General features: G+C 40.5%; 1 protein-coding gene across 7 annotated transcripts in view; it reads right to left on the bottom strand.

The window, feature by feature from the left end:
* BRAF (B-Raf proto-oncogene, serine/threonine kinase) overlaps positions 1–16190 on the bottom strand; it is a 115641-nt gene that overhangs the window by 39716 nt on the left and 59735 nt on the right. For all 7 annotated transcript variants that reach the window (XR_005583091.1, XR_005583097.1, XR_005583095.1 and 4 more), the window contains exons 4-7: positions 14457–14560; positions 12716–12818; positions 9807–9955; positions 8493–8612 (exon numbers count right to left, since the gene is read on the bottom strand). Coding sequence is in view for 1 of the 7 variants with exons in the window: in XM_039482534.1 (XP_039338468.1) it covers positions 8493–8612; positions 9807–9955; positions 12716–12818; positions 14457–14560 (476 nt within the window). In the remaining 6 variants the exon portion in view is untranslated. The remainder of the gene's footprint in view (positions 1–8492; positions 8613–9806; positions 9956–12715; positions 12819–14456; positions 14561–16190) is intronic.

Genomic DNA, 16190 nt, shown 5'->3' with positions numbered 1-16190 from the left:
GGGAATCAATGAGGCCAGATGTGCATTGCAGAGAATGGGCTGCTCCACAGCTTCTTATACTAAGGGGCAAATGTGGTACCCCTTTCTTAATGGTAACCCAATGAGAATTAAAGATGATGTACTACATCAGTGACCTGCGTTTGAATGATCTTGCAGAATAAAGTGCATATAAGAATACGACTGCTGCGCAGTAGAGATGGACTGAAAACTATAAGTTAGCAAAGGTAACAATGTTATGGCTGTCATTGGAATTGGAATTATTAGTATCAAAATAAAAATAAAAATACTAACTTTTAACCTCTGTCTTCAGCAAATCACTTAGAACAATTAAATATTTTTAAACATTACTTATAAATATTACAATCACTGAATTGGAGAGTTTTGACCTGAAACATACAGTTCAGAATATTTAGATCAGTTTTTGAGGAAAAGTAGCTGTTGCAGGTCATTAAAATCCTGCTAAAACCTTAACCTTTGATTTGTGGAGTTCTGTGTCATTTACTTAACAGAGAAAGTATCTACATGTGCCTATCTTTTTATTAGTAAAAAGGCAAGATGTCACTTATCTTGGTATTCTGGTTAAGGGAAGTAATTCAATATTTGTCTATTATTCAATTCAAGGTCAATCATTGCTGGGTCTGTTGGTAAGTTTTAATAGATTTAGGCAAAAAGTCAATGAGAAATGCTTGCTTTTCTTCTTCAAAGGCAACTTTACATTTACAGCACACTTGATAGCAGGTAACAGTCAATTTGAACTAATTGCAAATATGTCTTCTCATAACAGACCAGTCCTCTAGTCTGGAGACTGATAGATGAGTGAACCACATCCACAAAGGTTAGGATAGGGAAGGGCTTTAGAAGTGGAGGCAAAGGACAAAGCAGCATGCAGCACCAACAAAGTTCTATCAAGTCCCCTTTAAATAAATTCTTTCTAATCTTTTGTTCACTGATCTTTAGGGGCAACAGCACCCTCAACAGAGACAGTGGTCTTTTTTTATTTTTAACCCAAGGAGGATATCTTGAAGTCTACCTTACGGGCAGAGCCATATTTATCCCATTTTTCATTAGAAATTTTATATAGTTTAGCATAGGCCCTAGAAATAGATGGCTTCTTTCAATTAAATTACTGTGCACTCACTACCCTTCTCCAAAAAGCTAAGCATTGGGGAAGCACGATCTGTCTTGATTTTCTTTTCCTTCTGGGGAACATTCGCAAGGGAATAAGGGACCCTGAGTTTTTCCATCTACGATAGCCTGCATCATTTACTTTAAGACAGTGGTACTCCGACCTCAGTATCCCTCTATGTGTTGATGAAAGGCTGTTAGGTGTACTTTCAGTGAACTAAGAGATAGTCCTGATTTCCATTTGGAGAATAGCAGATGTCGGGGAAATTTGCTTGGAATTACATCAAATCTGAAACTTGATCCACTTTTGCAGGTACGTATGACAAGTAGCCGATTTCCTACTGTGTAGTAATACTTTCTGTACCTTCTCAGAGCAGGATCTTTCTATGCGCTGAACCATGAGGGAGCCAGGCCTTGAGACGGAGTATCTGCAGGTTGGGGTGGAGAGTGTGTCTTTCGTTCTGCAAGAGGAGGTATGGAGTGGGCTGAAGAGGGGTTGGCAAACTGTGACAGGTAAGGGTACCACAGCTTTCTCGGCCAGGTGGAAGCAATCAGTATGACATTTGCTCTCTCTCTTTACTTTTTACAGGAATTTTAGTAAGAGGGATGTATAGAAGGCCCTTATCCCATGAGAGAAGGAGAGCGTCCCCTAAGGAGTGTTGTCCAAGGCCTGCCCTGGAGCAGTAGGATGGAGATTTCTTGTTCAGGTTAAGTGGCAAATAAGTCTATGGTCTGTGTCCCCCACCATCGGAATATGTCGTGGAGTACTTCTGAGTTCGTCTTCCATTCGTGGTCATGTGGGAACCTGTGGCTGAGACTGTCTGCTGTCGGGTTCCGTACTCCTGGAAGGTACAACGCTGATATTGTGAACGTGTAGGAAAAGCACCAGGTTCCATAGCTTTAGTACTTTTGTGCAAAGGGAGGGTAATCTGGTGCCCTCCTTGTTTATGTAATGCAGTACATGCCTGCTATGTTGTCTGTTATGACCCCTGTATGTGTACTTCTGATCAGCGGAAGGAAGTGAGTGCATCTGACCGCTCTGAGTTGAAAGAGGTTGATGTGAAGACTTGTCTCCATGGATGACCACTTGCCCTGTGTCATGAGGTTGTTGAGATGTGAGCACTACCCTATGAGGGATGCATCAATGGTGAGTAGTAATGATGAGGAAGTTTCCAAGAAGGGGATCCCTGTGCAGACATTTGTTGGGTCCTTCCACTAGTCCAGGGAGTGTTTGACTTTGGTGGGCAGTGACAGAGGTTTGTCTAGTCCAGTGGTCCCCAACCTTTTTGTCGGGCAGGCGCCAGACCAAGGACCGTGGCAGCGGTGGAGCATCCGCTGAAATGCCACCGAATTTCTGCGGCATTTCGGCAGCAACGCATTGGGGACCCATGGTCTAATCTGTCTCTGTTCGGCCTGTAAACTGAGCAGAACCACACCTGGAGACACTTCATGTGAAACCTGGCATGAGTTATCAGGGACCTGCCTGCAGCCGTATGCCCCAGAAGTTGTAGGCAGTGTCCCTAGCCTCTGTTTGCCAGAAGCTGGGAATGAGCGACTGGGGATGGATCACTTGATGATTACCTGTTCTGTTAATTCCCTCTGGTGCACCTGGCACTGGCCACTGTCAGAAGACAGGATATGGAGCTAAATGGACCTTTGGTCTGACCCAATAGGGCCATTTTTATGTTCTTATGAGAAGCGCTGTTTACTGTGGCACAGATGCAGCAAACTGGTGCTCTGATGCACTTCCAGGACTCATAAAAGGAGGGGAGTAGTTTATGTGCCAAATTCTGAAAGTCTGCTGCTTCTCTGATGTTTGTGGCTGTGGTTAACTCTCAGTTTCCAGGCGATATGAGAAGAGAGTTCTTTCTGGGTGTACTGGGAGGTTTGTGACATTATCCAGCACAGTATCTTCCCAGGCCCATATACTTATATTCCAGTCTTTCACTGTGGAGACCTTTAAATCAGTCATAAATAAAATATTAATGGCCTACATGGCAAATGCCTGGCACATCCCTACCCCTTAAGAGACATTACTTTAACTCCTATAACAATAGAAAACAGACTCTGTATTTCTACAGCGTGTTTGTGCTAGAAGGGAGGATGAAGTCCTGTTTTGATTCCTATTTTACTGACATCAATCTGCAGGAATTTCTGAGAGAGAGAAAAATAACGTTCAATCTCCCAAGAAAGGAGAGCATGCCTAAGTTATTGCACTGATGAGACATAGTCTAAGATTTAATCTTTAGCCCACTGTCACAAATAGCAACTTTCCCATTGATTTCAAGTGATGCAAGTTCGAGGTCACTGGGAACAGGAATGAAGCTTGGATATATGCCTGCAAATGACAATATTTCACAGATTTTACAGAACCACAACTCTCCCCATCTCCTCACACAATGTCCTCAAAATATCTAGATGCCTGAAACATTTTTTTTAAATATCTAATTGTCTTTTAAAATTCTATTCCCCTTACAAATACCAAAGATGAATTGTCTATGTTTCCTTACACCCACCAACGTGACTTTTCATGTGCTTAAGGCTCTGTCTACCCAGGAAAGGTTTTTTGACATAGTTTTTCCCTCACTGTAGTTATACAGATACAATAAAAGTGAAAGAGCGTATCCAGCATTGCTTTGTCTAAAGTGGCTTATGCCACTTCACCTGTGAGAAGCAGCATCCACACAGAACTATGGTTTTTCAAAATAAGTGCCATTTTCTGGGCTGGTATCTCAGGGTACAATTCTCTGGAGCTAGGCTCAATGCATTATAAGTTATTTATCATGGTAGATTGTGAGATACCTACTAGAATTCTGGGACTTGGGTCAAACACCCATGATTCCTTTCACTGTATGCCATAATTAGCCTGTTTTTCGCTAGCCAGCACCATTTTTTTTTTCAAAGTTTCAAACAAATTTTCAAACTACAACCAGCCAGGATGCTGAGCACCTTGATCCTGACCATTATTAGGGTTGCCAAGTGTCTGGTTTTCTGGTCAAAAAGGGGACCTGGCAGCATCCCGTCAAATGTACTGACCAGACTCCAAAAGTCCTGTTACCGTGGAGGGGGAGCTGGGCAGAGGCACTGGGCAGGCAACCTGCCTGCCAGCCCCTATCCAGCCAGGGCCACCTCCGACCTGCATCTTGTCGGCAGGCAAGCAGCAGACTCTGCATCAGGCTGAAACTCCCGTCCCAGCCCTGGAGCAGAGGGAGGTGGAAAGGACCAAGCAATGAGGAAAAGGGAGGGGGGAGAGCAGGGGCGGGGCCTCAAGGGAAGGCGCAGGGCAAGGGGAGAGCCTCAGGGGGTCCGGTTTTTAGAAATAAGTTGGCAACTCTAATTAACACAAACAAGGCACTCCAGATGTATTGGCAATCAAGCAGGTGGCTTTGAAGGAGATGGAAGATCGCTAGAGCCCTGTGTTTTTCACAAATATGAAATAACACGAAATAAAACAAATAATGTATAAAAGAAAAGAAAATGAAAAAAGCTCAGCCCGTAGTGGTGGCCCCTGTCCACAGGGTACGGCCTGGCTCCCCATTCAGGGCACATGGTCGCATCACCCAGAGTAGGGAGCCAAGCTCAGACCCTGCTGACTCTCAGAGCTGCTGCTGTGGGGTGAGTGCAGGGCAGACTTGGCCAGGGCTTCCCACTGCATGAGGGCAAGAATCCCCTTTCCCCTTAAGCCAGATTTGACCCCTCTTCCTCCATGTGGATAAAATGGATATCACAAACAATGCCAGGCAGATACTACTAGAGAAGGAGCAGCTACTTCTGCACAACATTTTCTGGGACAGGCTTTACTCAGTGCAACATTATTTGTGGCCGCAGCCAGTCAGCACCTACCAGTGGGCTGGGACAGTGCTGCAATCTCTCAGGACACAGAAGGGCACTTTCCTAGAAATCTGTGTAGAACTCAATCTGGAGCTGCAATGCTGGACCACCACAATGAGTGTCCCCCCCCTTAACATGGAGAACTATGTGTCCACTGCCATATGGAAGGTCGCCACTTCCAATTGTACCAGTCAGTAGCTAACCAGTTTGGTGTGGCTAAATGGACACTAGAGAGACTTTTGGAACACTATGAATAGCCGGAAAGGATGCCTCAATCAAATGTCCCTGTGGTCCAGGGAACTAGGTCACAGGTGCAATGTGCTATTTGAGAGCAGGGTGCAGGTGAGGAAAATAGACGTAATGTACTGAATGAAATGAATACAAAGTAACTTATACAGTTTGTGAATTAATTTATTAGGAATGCATATTGGTAGGAAGAGCTGGCTGAAAAACTTCATTGATACAAGTACAATAGTAAACAAAACTATTGATTTAACACAAGAAAATTCTTTTTAAGTTTGCGCTAAAAGGTATAAAAGTGAATATATATTTCTTTAGGGACTCAACACCAACGATCCCCACCTACACATTTTTCTCTCCTTGTCTTGGGGGTTGAATGGAGTGGGGAACGGTCTCTCTCTTGCAGTTGGGGAATGAAAGGGGGCTCCCAGTACACTGTGATCTTAATAGGCGGCAGCACAGGATTAGGTTAGAGTGTTACACAGGAATATAGCGTAACACTGTTCTCCAGCAAACATGTCTCCTTCTGCATCATGTCCAACATTTTTTCCTGCATGTCCCTTTCTCTGGTCAGTCAGTCCATGTGCTCTCTTGACAACTCCTCAGCATATGCCCTGTTGTCCTCTCTCCCATTCCTGTCCTGCAGCACAAATCTTTCGCTCCGTTCTCTGGGGTTTTTGCCCTCTGCTGGGCCTCATTCATGAGGTCACCAAACAGCATCTTTGTCTTCTCTTGCTACCCTCAGAGGATTGCCAGGAACTCAGCTATTGGTAATACCCCATTCAATGTGGGCTGTGCCATGCCACAGGCTAGGAGAACAGAGAAACCATACACGTAGTTACTATACCAATATAATAGCCACAAATGACAAAATGTTACTTCTCTCCAAATTTTCTCAATTTTGGAATTCCATTCCCTTGAGTTCTTCCCAGCCTGGGGTACACTTGGATATACTACTTTTTTGACGTTATTTGCCCTCTAGTGGGGTTCCCTGCAATATGGTGTAGTAGCGACCTTTAAATTAAAACTATCCTTACATTTTGTGTATGTGTGTTTGCTTGTTTGGGGATGGGGGAATGGAAAGCATGTGTGTTCCCATGAGACAGGCTAATTGTTTGTAGAACCCTGCAGCCTGCCCTTACATTGGTGGGTATTACTCGGAGGCATGTTCAGAAAGCAAAGGACAACCAGGAAGATATGTAGCATCGTTATTTGTTATTGGTCACTGAGCTGTTGCGGGAGTGAAGCATTACCTACATGAGTCTGTCTGGGAAGGCAGCAATATCTTGTAATGTGTGTGTCAAAACTATATCACTATCTTTGCTTACAAGTCTTATTTCTAATTCTAAACCATCTGATCAGCATAAAGCACACTACAAAATAAACAGAATTTTGCAGCTGTGATGCATGTCCTGAACTGGCTTTATTGCAGTACATTGTACTGGTAAATGAGTGCTCTGTGAAAAGCTTACACGCCTTTTATAACGCCTGCCACCACATATGCCTTCAAGTCTATGTAATAAATACAATTTTTAAATCTGAAATGCCTAAAAGAACCTCTAGTGGCCAATTTATCTTGTTTACCTTCACATATATGAGAAAGCTCAAGGCAATGTCTAAACTATGGTCTTACATGAATTTTCTACTATGTCTTGCTTTTTCATTGCCTACATTGGAAGCAATTTGTTTTTACATTTTTCTCTCTGCTATCTAGTCACCACATAGTGTAGTGCCATGTGGATGGTAGTGGGTGAGGGCAGAGATGGTTGAGGGATAGAGAAATTTAACATCAAGCAGCATGGGGAAGAAGTGATGTGGTGTGTTTTGGTCTATGGGCACGGGATTAAATATTTTGCATGGAGGAGAAAAGCTACTTTTAACAATTTGTATTTTCAGCTTGTGTTTCCAGCTTCCATGCTGTTGGGACCAGAGAAAAGCTGAGTAAGCCAAGGAGTAAGGGTGCTGCAAAGAGATGGACACGACTGCCATCGTTATAGCAACATCCACTAGACATGGCATCGCACAGCCAGCACCTAGAAGAAAGGTTTCCAAATCCCGCGAAGCAGGCACTACGGGATGAATAATAGTAATATAGCACTCAGTACTTACTGGATGAGATCCCCTCTGCAGCATTCTCACTCTAGCTCTCTGGCAGGATCCCTGGGGGTGTATCAAGCTGGGTCTCTGTTAAAGAGATCTTGGCTGCACAAGGGAAATCTCTCCTGGTCAGGTGTCCATGGTTGCCTGTGTAGTTTCCAAAGGTGTGTCTGTTTTATTATGGACCATGGCTCAGTTGCCAACATATACCAGGGTTCTGTGGTGGCCTCTTGGGCAAAAATCCACTCCAGCTCTTCATAGCATACATATGTGATGGGATCATTAACAGAGGTCTTGTTTTTATCTTTAGCATTTTTAGTAATTCTGAATCAGCTGCTTGCTTTGGCACAGCACTGGCTAGTGTCCCAGGAATACCCCTTCTCCTTCATTTGCTCTGCTAGCTGCTGGTGGATCTTGGCATTCCGGTGATTACTGGATAGATGAGAGTAAACATATTCTTCTCTCCACAGGGCAAGGCAGTACAGCATTCCCTGATGGGAACATGCAGAAGTACAGAGCACGGTGGCTTGAAAGGATTTGGTGTCTGTGAATTTATCACAAGCTGGCATCGCAAACAGATGGATATGGGTACGTCAGTGTTTAAACAGAGGGGGGACATCCAGTCAAGAGGACCCCAAAGAACAGGTAGCCAGGCAGGCCAATGTAGATGTGAAGTAATGTGCAGGTAGGGATGGTAGTGGGAGGACTACCTGAAGCAGTGTTGTTCATCTGAAATGGAGATGTGTCCATACAAACCATACACTTCTATAACTCATTCTGAAATAAAGTTATGTTGCTTCAAAGCGAATTAGTTATAGCTGGACAATATGCAAAATAAAGCAAAAAGAGAGAATTTGTGTGTGGATGCAAAGCAATTTATAGTGAAAAAACCTAAAGATATATCAAAAAACTTTCCAGTTTAGACCAGGCCTACATTACCACTATAGGCAAAAAAGTACAACTAAGGTCCCTATCCGGCAAACATTTATGCATATGCTTCACTTTAAACATGTGACTAGTTCCCACTGAAATCAGTGGTACTACTGGTGAACTTAAAAGTTGAGCACATGTGCAAGTATTAGCAGGATAGGGACCTAATTATGCAGGTGAGCGAAGAGGCTCTGAAGCAGTATTCTGAATACATCAAGGCAAACAGTACTAAAATGTCAAGTCATTAAGCAGCAGGAGTAAGGTCCTACCCAATAGAATCTGATGGGGGCACTGAGGAGTACGATCCAGATGCTTGGGTGGTCTCTCCTAAGGAGGCCTCCTCCTGCGATATTGGGTGGTGTTCAAAGAACTTGGAGACAAACAGCAAACTGTGAGGCAAGAACAAAAACAAAACAAAAACAAACCTAACTTGTGCAAAACCCAGAAGGTTCACAACATAATATGCACAGAAGAAAAAAAAATCATGTATCAAATTCTAAATTTTAGAATAGAGAATGCACTGGCAGACTACCCTGCACATTTTCACAAGTTGTTAGTTAACTGCAAGGGAGCAAGAGTTAGTGCCTTGAACACTATTATGTCTAAAGTTATTTTGACCTCCGAGTGCTAGAAATTGTAAAAACCTAGTTTCTAAGCAGTGTAAAAGCAGGCAACTTATACCTTCATGTTAAATCACAGTAATTTATAAAGAAGACTGTGATGTAACCTTATATGGAAGGTGGTAGTATAATATTAAAAAGGGACTTTCGAATGGGGCTACGACTAGGATAAAACAACTGCACCCACAACTCTTAGTTCATCATCTAGAAAAGGCCAGGGAAATTGTGATGAATGCAAGCTGGAAGTAAAACTTTATTTGAAAAACATTTGGAAGCCTTCCCTAATGGGGAAGTCTTTTTAAATGGTTTTACTTGGCCCTGTTGGAACTGATAGGTACTAAGATCACTACAGATTGAGCAGAAACCTTGGTTAAGAGTCCTGGTACAGAACAAATTGAGTATAAAAATTCAAGAACAAATGCATATTGAAACATTCTGCACTTTTCTTGATTCTGCTTGATACTTTTTACCCAGGTATATAAAAACCACCAGCGGGTTTTATTTTTCAACCAAGCCTGCAGTAAAACAAATGTCAACTTTGTCTAATTGATCAAGTCCAATGTTATTTGAGACCAAATTAACTGTAGCTGACCAAAGATAATACACCTGCATCTAAACACATTTAAGTAAGGCACTATCATTCCCCTCATAAGGAATTTTTTTTGACTGGATAACAACATATGTGACCAATGCAAAGTTTATCTGGCTGAATCAAGATTTCAGCCCTTCTATTCATCTTCTAAGAAAGAGTTTCACAGTACAAACAGAAAACTTGAACTTGTTATCTGAACCAGCACTGAGAAAATAAGAACTATATACTCTCACTGAAACAGCTTCACTATTGTAATTTTCTCAGACACTTCTCTTGACTTTTTCAGTTACATCTGTCAATTAGTTTTTGCGTCATGTAAAGAAACTCAACAAAAGTCTGAATTAAAGAACACAGGAGTTTTGATTACTTACTCAAGTTGGTCATAATTAACACACATCAGTGGCACCTCTGTACTACAGCGCTGGTGAAATTTATAACCACAAGTCTGGCATCGGAATCCCTGGAAAAGCAGCTTTCGACAAAAGTCACAGAATGCTAAAGTGAAGAATGTCTTTCGTACCTGTAGTGTTGAAAACAAACAGTTAGATAGTTAGATACTTTTGTAATCTGACAGGGCTCTATGTTTCCACTAAGATATTACTATCATCTTGCCCTGGAAGAAATACATACAACTCTCTTTTTTGATCTTGGAAATATACTTTTATACACAATAAGCAAAGAGTATTATTTTAAACACATAAAGATCTTATATTTGAAGTAATCTTAGTTATAAAGCATTATGGCATCCTCTCAACTTCTTATCAGACTAATATAAACACTATACAAAGTATATTGAGTAATAAAAATGGAATAAGAATTTAGGACAAAGTTTTCAAAATTTGGTGCCTAGTTAGTCACCCAAATCCATACTTAAGCATCTAGATAGAAGTAGCTAGATTTTCAGAGGTGCGCATAACCATACTTCAGTAGGAGCGCAGAAGCATTTGGCACCTCTGGTAATCAGATTGCTTTATTTAGCTGCCTAAATATGGTTTTAAAGTGGCTAACTTTAACATCCAAGTTTGAACATTTTGCTCTTTAGCCATTAAGTGCCCCTAAGATTCCCACCATCAGAATTAATGTGCATCATTCCATGAGCAGTAAAGACAATGGCCACAGGACTGTGAAGCAAAGTCAAAAGTATCCCTGTGTCAGAACTGTAAAAGAAGCAACCCTATTTCAAAGATATGACTCTTGAAGGCATTTAAAATGGTTGAAGGAGAAAACAACTCAAAGATATTTAAACAGAATGTCTCAAAACACCTTGTAAATAGAGGATTTGAGAGAAGGCCTGTTTTAGAGGGTTTTGTTTATCTTTATCAGATAACCCCCTTCCTCAAAATCAGAGGATTGGAAACTTTCAAATGGTTTATAATTAGATTTGGAGGGTTTAGATTTTTATCGGTAAATGTCAGTAAATATCAATGTCACCACACACATAAAACCATTGAAAAAATATTTCCATTAATAATTATTTCAATTTACAGACAGGCAAAGTAAGAAAAATGCTGCTTGAGAACTTATTAGAGTTTGATTTAAGGATATTTACCTTGTATATTTTGACATTTGATATTGACAATGTGTTTTAACAGTCATAAAGCTTTAACTTTTTGAATCTCAACATCTACTACCATTAAATAATTATTGTCTGACCAACCCCACTCATGAAAGCTCCCATAATTTCCCACAACTTAAATTTTTATCAAACTTAACACCATCAATTTGGGCTTGAATAGGGACTGAGAGTGGCTGGCTCACTATAAAAGCAATTTTCCCTCTCTTGGTATTGACACCTCCTCATCAATTATTGGGAGTGGACCAGATCCACCCTGACTGAACTGGCCTTGTCAACACTGGTTCTCCACTTGTAAGGTAACTCCCTTCTCTTCATGTGCCAGTATATTTATGCCTGTATCTGTAATTTTCACTCCATGCATCTGAAGAAGTGGGGTTTTTTACCCACAAAAGCTTATGCCCAAATAAATCAGTTAATCTTTAAGGTGCCACCGGACTCCTTGTTGTTTTTGTGGACACAGATTAACACAGCTACCCTTCTGATACTAAGCCTTCCTTGGCTCTAATAAAGTACTCTGGTCCAACGGAGCAGTTGGCCCACATTTCAGGTCTCAGTACACCTAACTTCTGTTCATTCCAATTTGGAAGGACAATTGAACGTAGGGATTGAAAGATCCATTGCCTACACTTAAATGTTGCATATGGTTTATTTCCTGGGCACAGTGTGAATGGGGTTTGCCACCTATCATACAGTGTGGACAACAGGACTACATGGCATAGAGCAGACTGCTGGCTGGTTGTACTAATATCCTGAGGGACATCATACTTCTGAGTTCCAGAGAAAGAGCTCTTTTTAATTACCAGAAATGTTCCAGACTTAAACTCTTTCTGTGCAAAAATAAACATCGATGTTATCCATCACAATTATAAAAAAAAAAAAAATCAAATTCTACCCAACTTATTTATAATTTTGTTTAGTAAAACCTGGAAATGTTTGTAATTGTAAAAAAGAAAAAGCTACACTACAGAGCCACACTACAAGGCACAAAACTTGTGTTCTATTTTGGTTCCCCCACCTTAAAAACAAAACTAACCTAAAAGTAACACAAGCAAGATTTCCTACAAGTAACAATCAAAAGTTTTAAAGGATGATGTCCAGAAATTTTTATAATCGCTTGTATGCATTAATTTAACAGTCCACTGTTTGTATAATACACCCTAAGCCTAAAAATAAAATAGCTTTCATTTAGATTTTGCCCTTTTCCATGTGGTAAATGTTATTTCCAGGTCTCTGTATGGACCTAGAATGATCCAGAGGGCTTCTGTTAAATAGCTTCCATTCATGTAGCACCTCATCGGGTCAAAAAATATATGTGCACCGACATCACTGATGATGTCAGCATAGCTCTCGGAATATGGTTCATTAGTTAATTGCTGCTGCGGAGTCAGCAGGGAAGCACAGAACACATTTTATAAATACAACTATACAAAAATAGTGGATTATTATTACCACTCTGCAATGCAGTGGTGATTTAAAATGTTAAGGAAAGTCAAGTTGTGTTTATTTTAATGTCAATTATCTCAACTGCAATAAGATTTAGTTCATCGGAGTCTGTTGGATTAAAAACCTCTTATGCAACAATCTTCCCCACCACAGATACAAATATTTGTTCAAAACCAGACACAGTTATTTTGATTTAAAATGTTCAAAAGTAGATTCAACTCTAGTCAACATTTTAGACAGTTCATAATACAAAGTACGTACAAAATTGTGTGTGGTAAGCGGCACATTCTCCAAGACTTCCACGTGCAACTCCTCTCCTGTGAGCCAGGAAATGTCAGTGTCCCAGCCAATGGGCTTCTTCTCTCTGAAGTGTAAACAAGCCCTGTATGGTTACAAACCTGCAAACCCCTGCAAACATTATGCTAAAGACGTGAAAAGTTGTTATCGAGAGGATAGTAGTATTGTGGGAGGTTTGCTATCCAGTCTTCCACTGTTAGAAATTTAAATGGCAAGAAATTAATCTGAGTTTACTCCCAAATAATTGCATCACTCTTGGACAAACAGCAGGGTAAAGAGATGCACTCTTTTCTTCAAACCAGCTTCAGCAAAGATCTACAACTGCAGAGAATGGCTGGTCCTTTGGGTCCAAAATTGACAGATACTATTCTATCCATTCAAAGAAAAAGAGTACTTGTGTGACAATTTGTCCCCATGTTGTATACAGTGTTGTTGTATCCGTGTCAGTCCTAGGATATTAGAGAGACAAGGGGGGGGTGGGGTGAGGTAATATCTTTTATTGGACCAACTTCTGTTGGTGAGTGAGAAAAGTTTTCAAGCCACAGAGAGCTCTTCTTCAGGTCTTGGAAATGTACTCAGAGGTCACAACTAAATACAAAGTCGAACAGATAGTTTAGCATAAGTAGTTAGCACATATTCACCTTGAATGGCCCCTTAGAATATGTGCTAACTACTTATGCTAAACTATCTATTCAACCTTTTATTTAGCTGTGACAACCTGAATACCTTTCCCAGACCTGAGGAAGAGCTCAGTGTAAAATTGAAAGCTTGTCTTTCTCTCCAACAGAAGTTGGTCCAATAAAAGAACAGATTGAAAGTTTATTAGAGACTATTTAAAAATAAACGATACAAAGTGTTTGAAGCGTCAGTTATTGTGTCATTGGGGGTAACATACAGGTTGTAGGGGGATATTAGCGTTTTGGTATTGGACGGCATATACATATACACAGTCTGTCATGTCCCCAATGCGGGGTATACGGTGGGTGAGTTCAGGGTACAGCCAGCAAGCAGTGAGGGTACATCACTCATACAAACAGGTTATGGATAGTCGTGGGCATGAATAAATGAGCGGACTGGGTAATGATGATAGGATGACCCTCACAGGGCAGAGTTCAGTTTGGTTGGTTCAGGGCTCAGGGGATAAAGTCCAACAGGGGAAGTTTACAGGTCACTTCAGCCTTTACTTCCCCTACTTTGTCTCTCTAATTTGTCCCCACAACAGACTTTCAGAGGGCTTACTAATTTGGGGGAATGGTAGGATTTTAATTAGAAGTTTAAGGATGGAAACTCATTTTAAGAGCTATTCATGTAAATCCTGCATCTAACAAAGTTTTACTTTGAAACCCAGTTCAGGTAAAACCAAATAAAAGTTAAAAATTCAAAACAACCCTACTTCATAGTTTAAAACTAGATGTTTTCATATAGTTTTGCAGCTAAAACAGACTTCAGGGATAACAGCCTGTTGCATTCTGTTAGAGATTTCCCCATAAACTTTTCATATGTCATAGCCTTCTAGGCACGGTTTTGTGGCTATCACCCCATATTTTAAGCTGGCCCAAACCATTCTAGCACAAACTAAATAGTTCATTCTGAATTTAGTGAGACTGATCTTTACCTTCAGTGTTGGATGGAATTGGCCCATGCTGGTATACTCCTAGAAAGAACCCTGATAGCGTAAAAAAACCACACCCCACATCAACCATACCCATCTTGTATTCTGTAAACAGCACAGCATTCTGGGATAAGACCCCTCATCATCAGAGCTTTCTTTAGACTGTCCCGGACTGTCACCCCACATCTTGCTGGAACCTGCAAGGTCAAATATAAGACAAGCATTAGAGGAAGAGATTACAATTCACTCTCATGGTTGAAGCAAACTAAAAAGTATACAAAATGTTCAAAGCGCCACAATTTTCATTTGTACAGCACTTCATAGAATCCTAAATATTAATTTCTCAAAGTACTTTGTATGCAGTTTACATAATGTCCACAATGTGCAAACCACACCATTATGAATTCCATATCAAACCAAGCTCAGCTGGACATGCATGCCACCTAAATTTCTAATGACATTTGAGAGAGAAAACTTGAGTTGACCGGGTGACCTTCTATCCTTTTCCATTTTGCAACAGAGATGGCAGAGAGATAGATAACTAAAAGCTATTTATACATATGATAATTTTGAAGACCTTGTACTGCAATTAAGTGGAGTGATGTCATTTAGAACTAAAAATAAACAGGCAATAGGCGTGGATGAACTAGCTTGAACTGGACTACTTGCCACAAGTTTATAAAATTCATTACAATAAATATTGAAATAAGATACAGATCTCTTCAGTGGAAAATATCAACTTCAAATCTAGTCAATTTAAAAAGAGAAAAAAAGAGTTAATAGTGGTGGCTGGTAACACATCTGTCCTTGAGGCCCCCGCCAATATTTGTGATTCTACAGACACATTTTCCTATTTGTAAAGAATATTTTTCTTTCCCCTTTTGCTGTTTGATCCCCATGAGCAAAGAGGAGTAGTTGAATACAAAGGAAACAGATTAAAACTGACCAAACACAAAATATTGTGAAGTGCACAAACTATACAGTTCTCTAATACAATTTTTCCTCTAATCTCTTCCAGTTCAGTGATCTTAGGTGTTTCCTGTAACAGTAGTAAAGCTTTTTTTTTTTTTTTAAAGCAAACTGTGATTTTTAATTGACAGTGTTCCTTAAAGCAATAAAAAAAAAGGATAAGATATATTAGAGTGACTAAACATATCAAACACTACCATTTCAATACTTCTGGTGCTATTTGCTGAACAGGGTTTCATTTGCTGGTATATACACCAATACTTTCCCTTCTGCTCATCCCTGGTATTTTATTTTTTTCTGTAATGAAGCCATTCCATGCTAGGAAGCTCCTCAGCCTTAACTAACCAAAAAGCCAGTCAGACCAAATGAAATGAAATTATTTACAGCTTATCGGGGGCCCGATCCAAAGCCCACTGACGTCAATAGAAGTCTTTCCATAGACTTTAAAGGATTTTGTATCAGGGCTTAGTTGAGCAGCTAACATTTAAAAATTCTAAATGTAGACAGAAGCCTGTGGCTCATACTTAAAGATAACAATGACAACCCTCTTTCAAGCGTCCTTGTGAATGCCACTTTACTGAGGTTACACTACTTATTGCATTTCTAGGACTCTAGGTGTAAGCTCTCCTAGAAGGAAGAAATGGAAGTGACCTTTTCGGTCTTGATCCCTCTCCCTGTCCATGTACAATTGTTCCTTACAGTACATTTTATCTAGTCTATTTTTAAAAGTTCAAAGAAATGGGGCTTCCAGTACTTCTTTTGTAGAAACAGACAAATGTGTGTCAAAGTTTTTCTCGCTATACAGCCTAGACCTTCCCTTCCATAAATCCACTCCATTATTCCAAAAATACACCATTT

The sequence above is a fragment of the Mauremys reevesii genome, linkage group 1, assembly GCF_016161935.1.
Source record: "Mauremys reevesii isolate NIE-2019 linkage group 1, ASM1616193v1, whole genome shotgun sequence".
Classification (NCBI taxonomy): Eukaryota; Metazoa; Chordata; order Testudines; family Geoemydidae; genus Mauremys; species Mauremys reevesii.
This window is presented reverse-complemented; position numbering and strand designations above follow the sequence as displayed.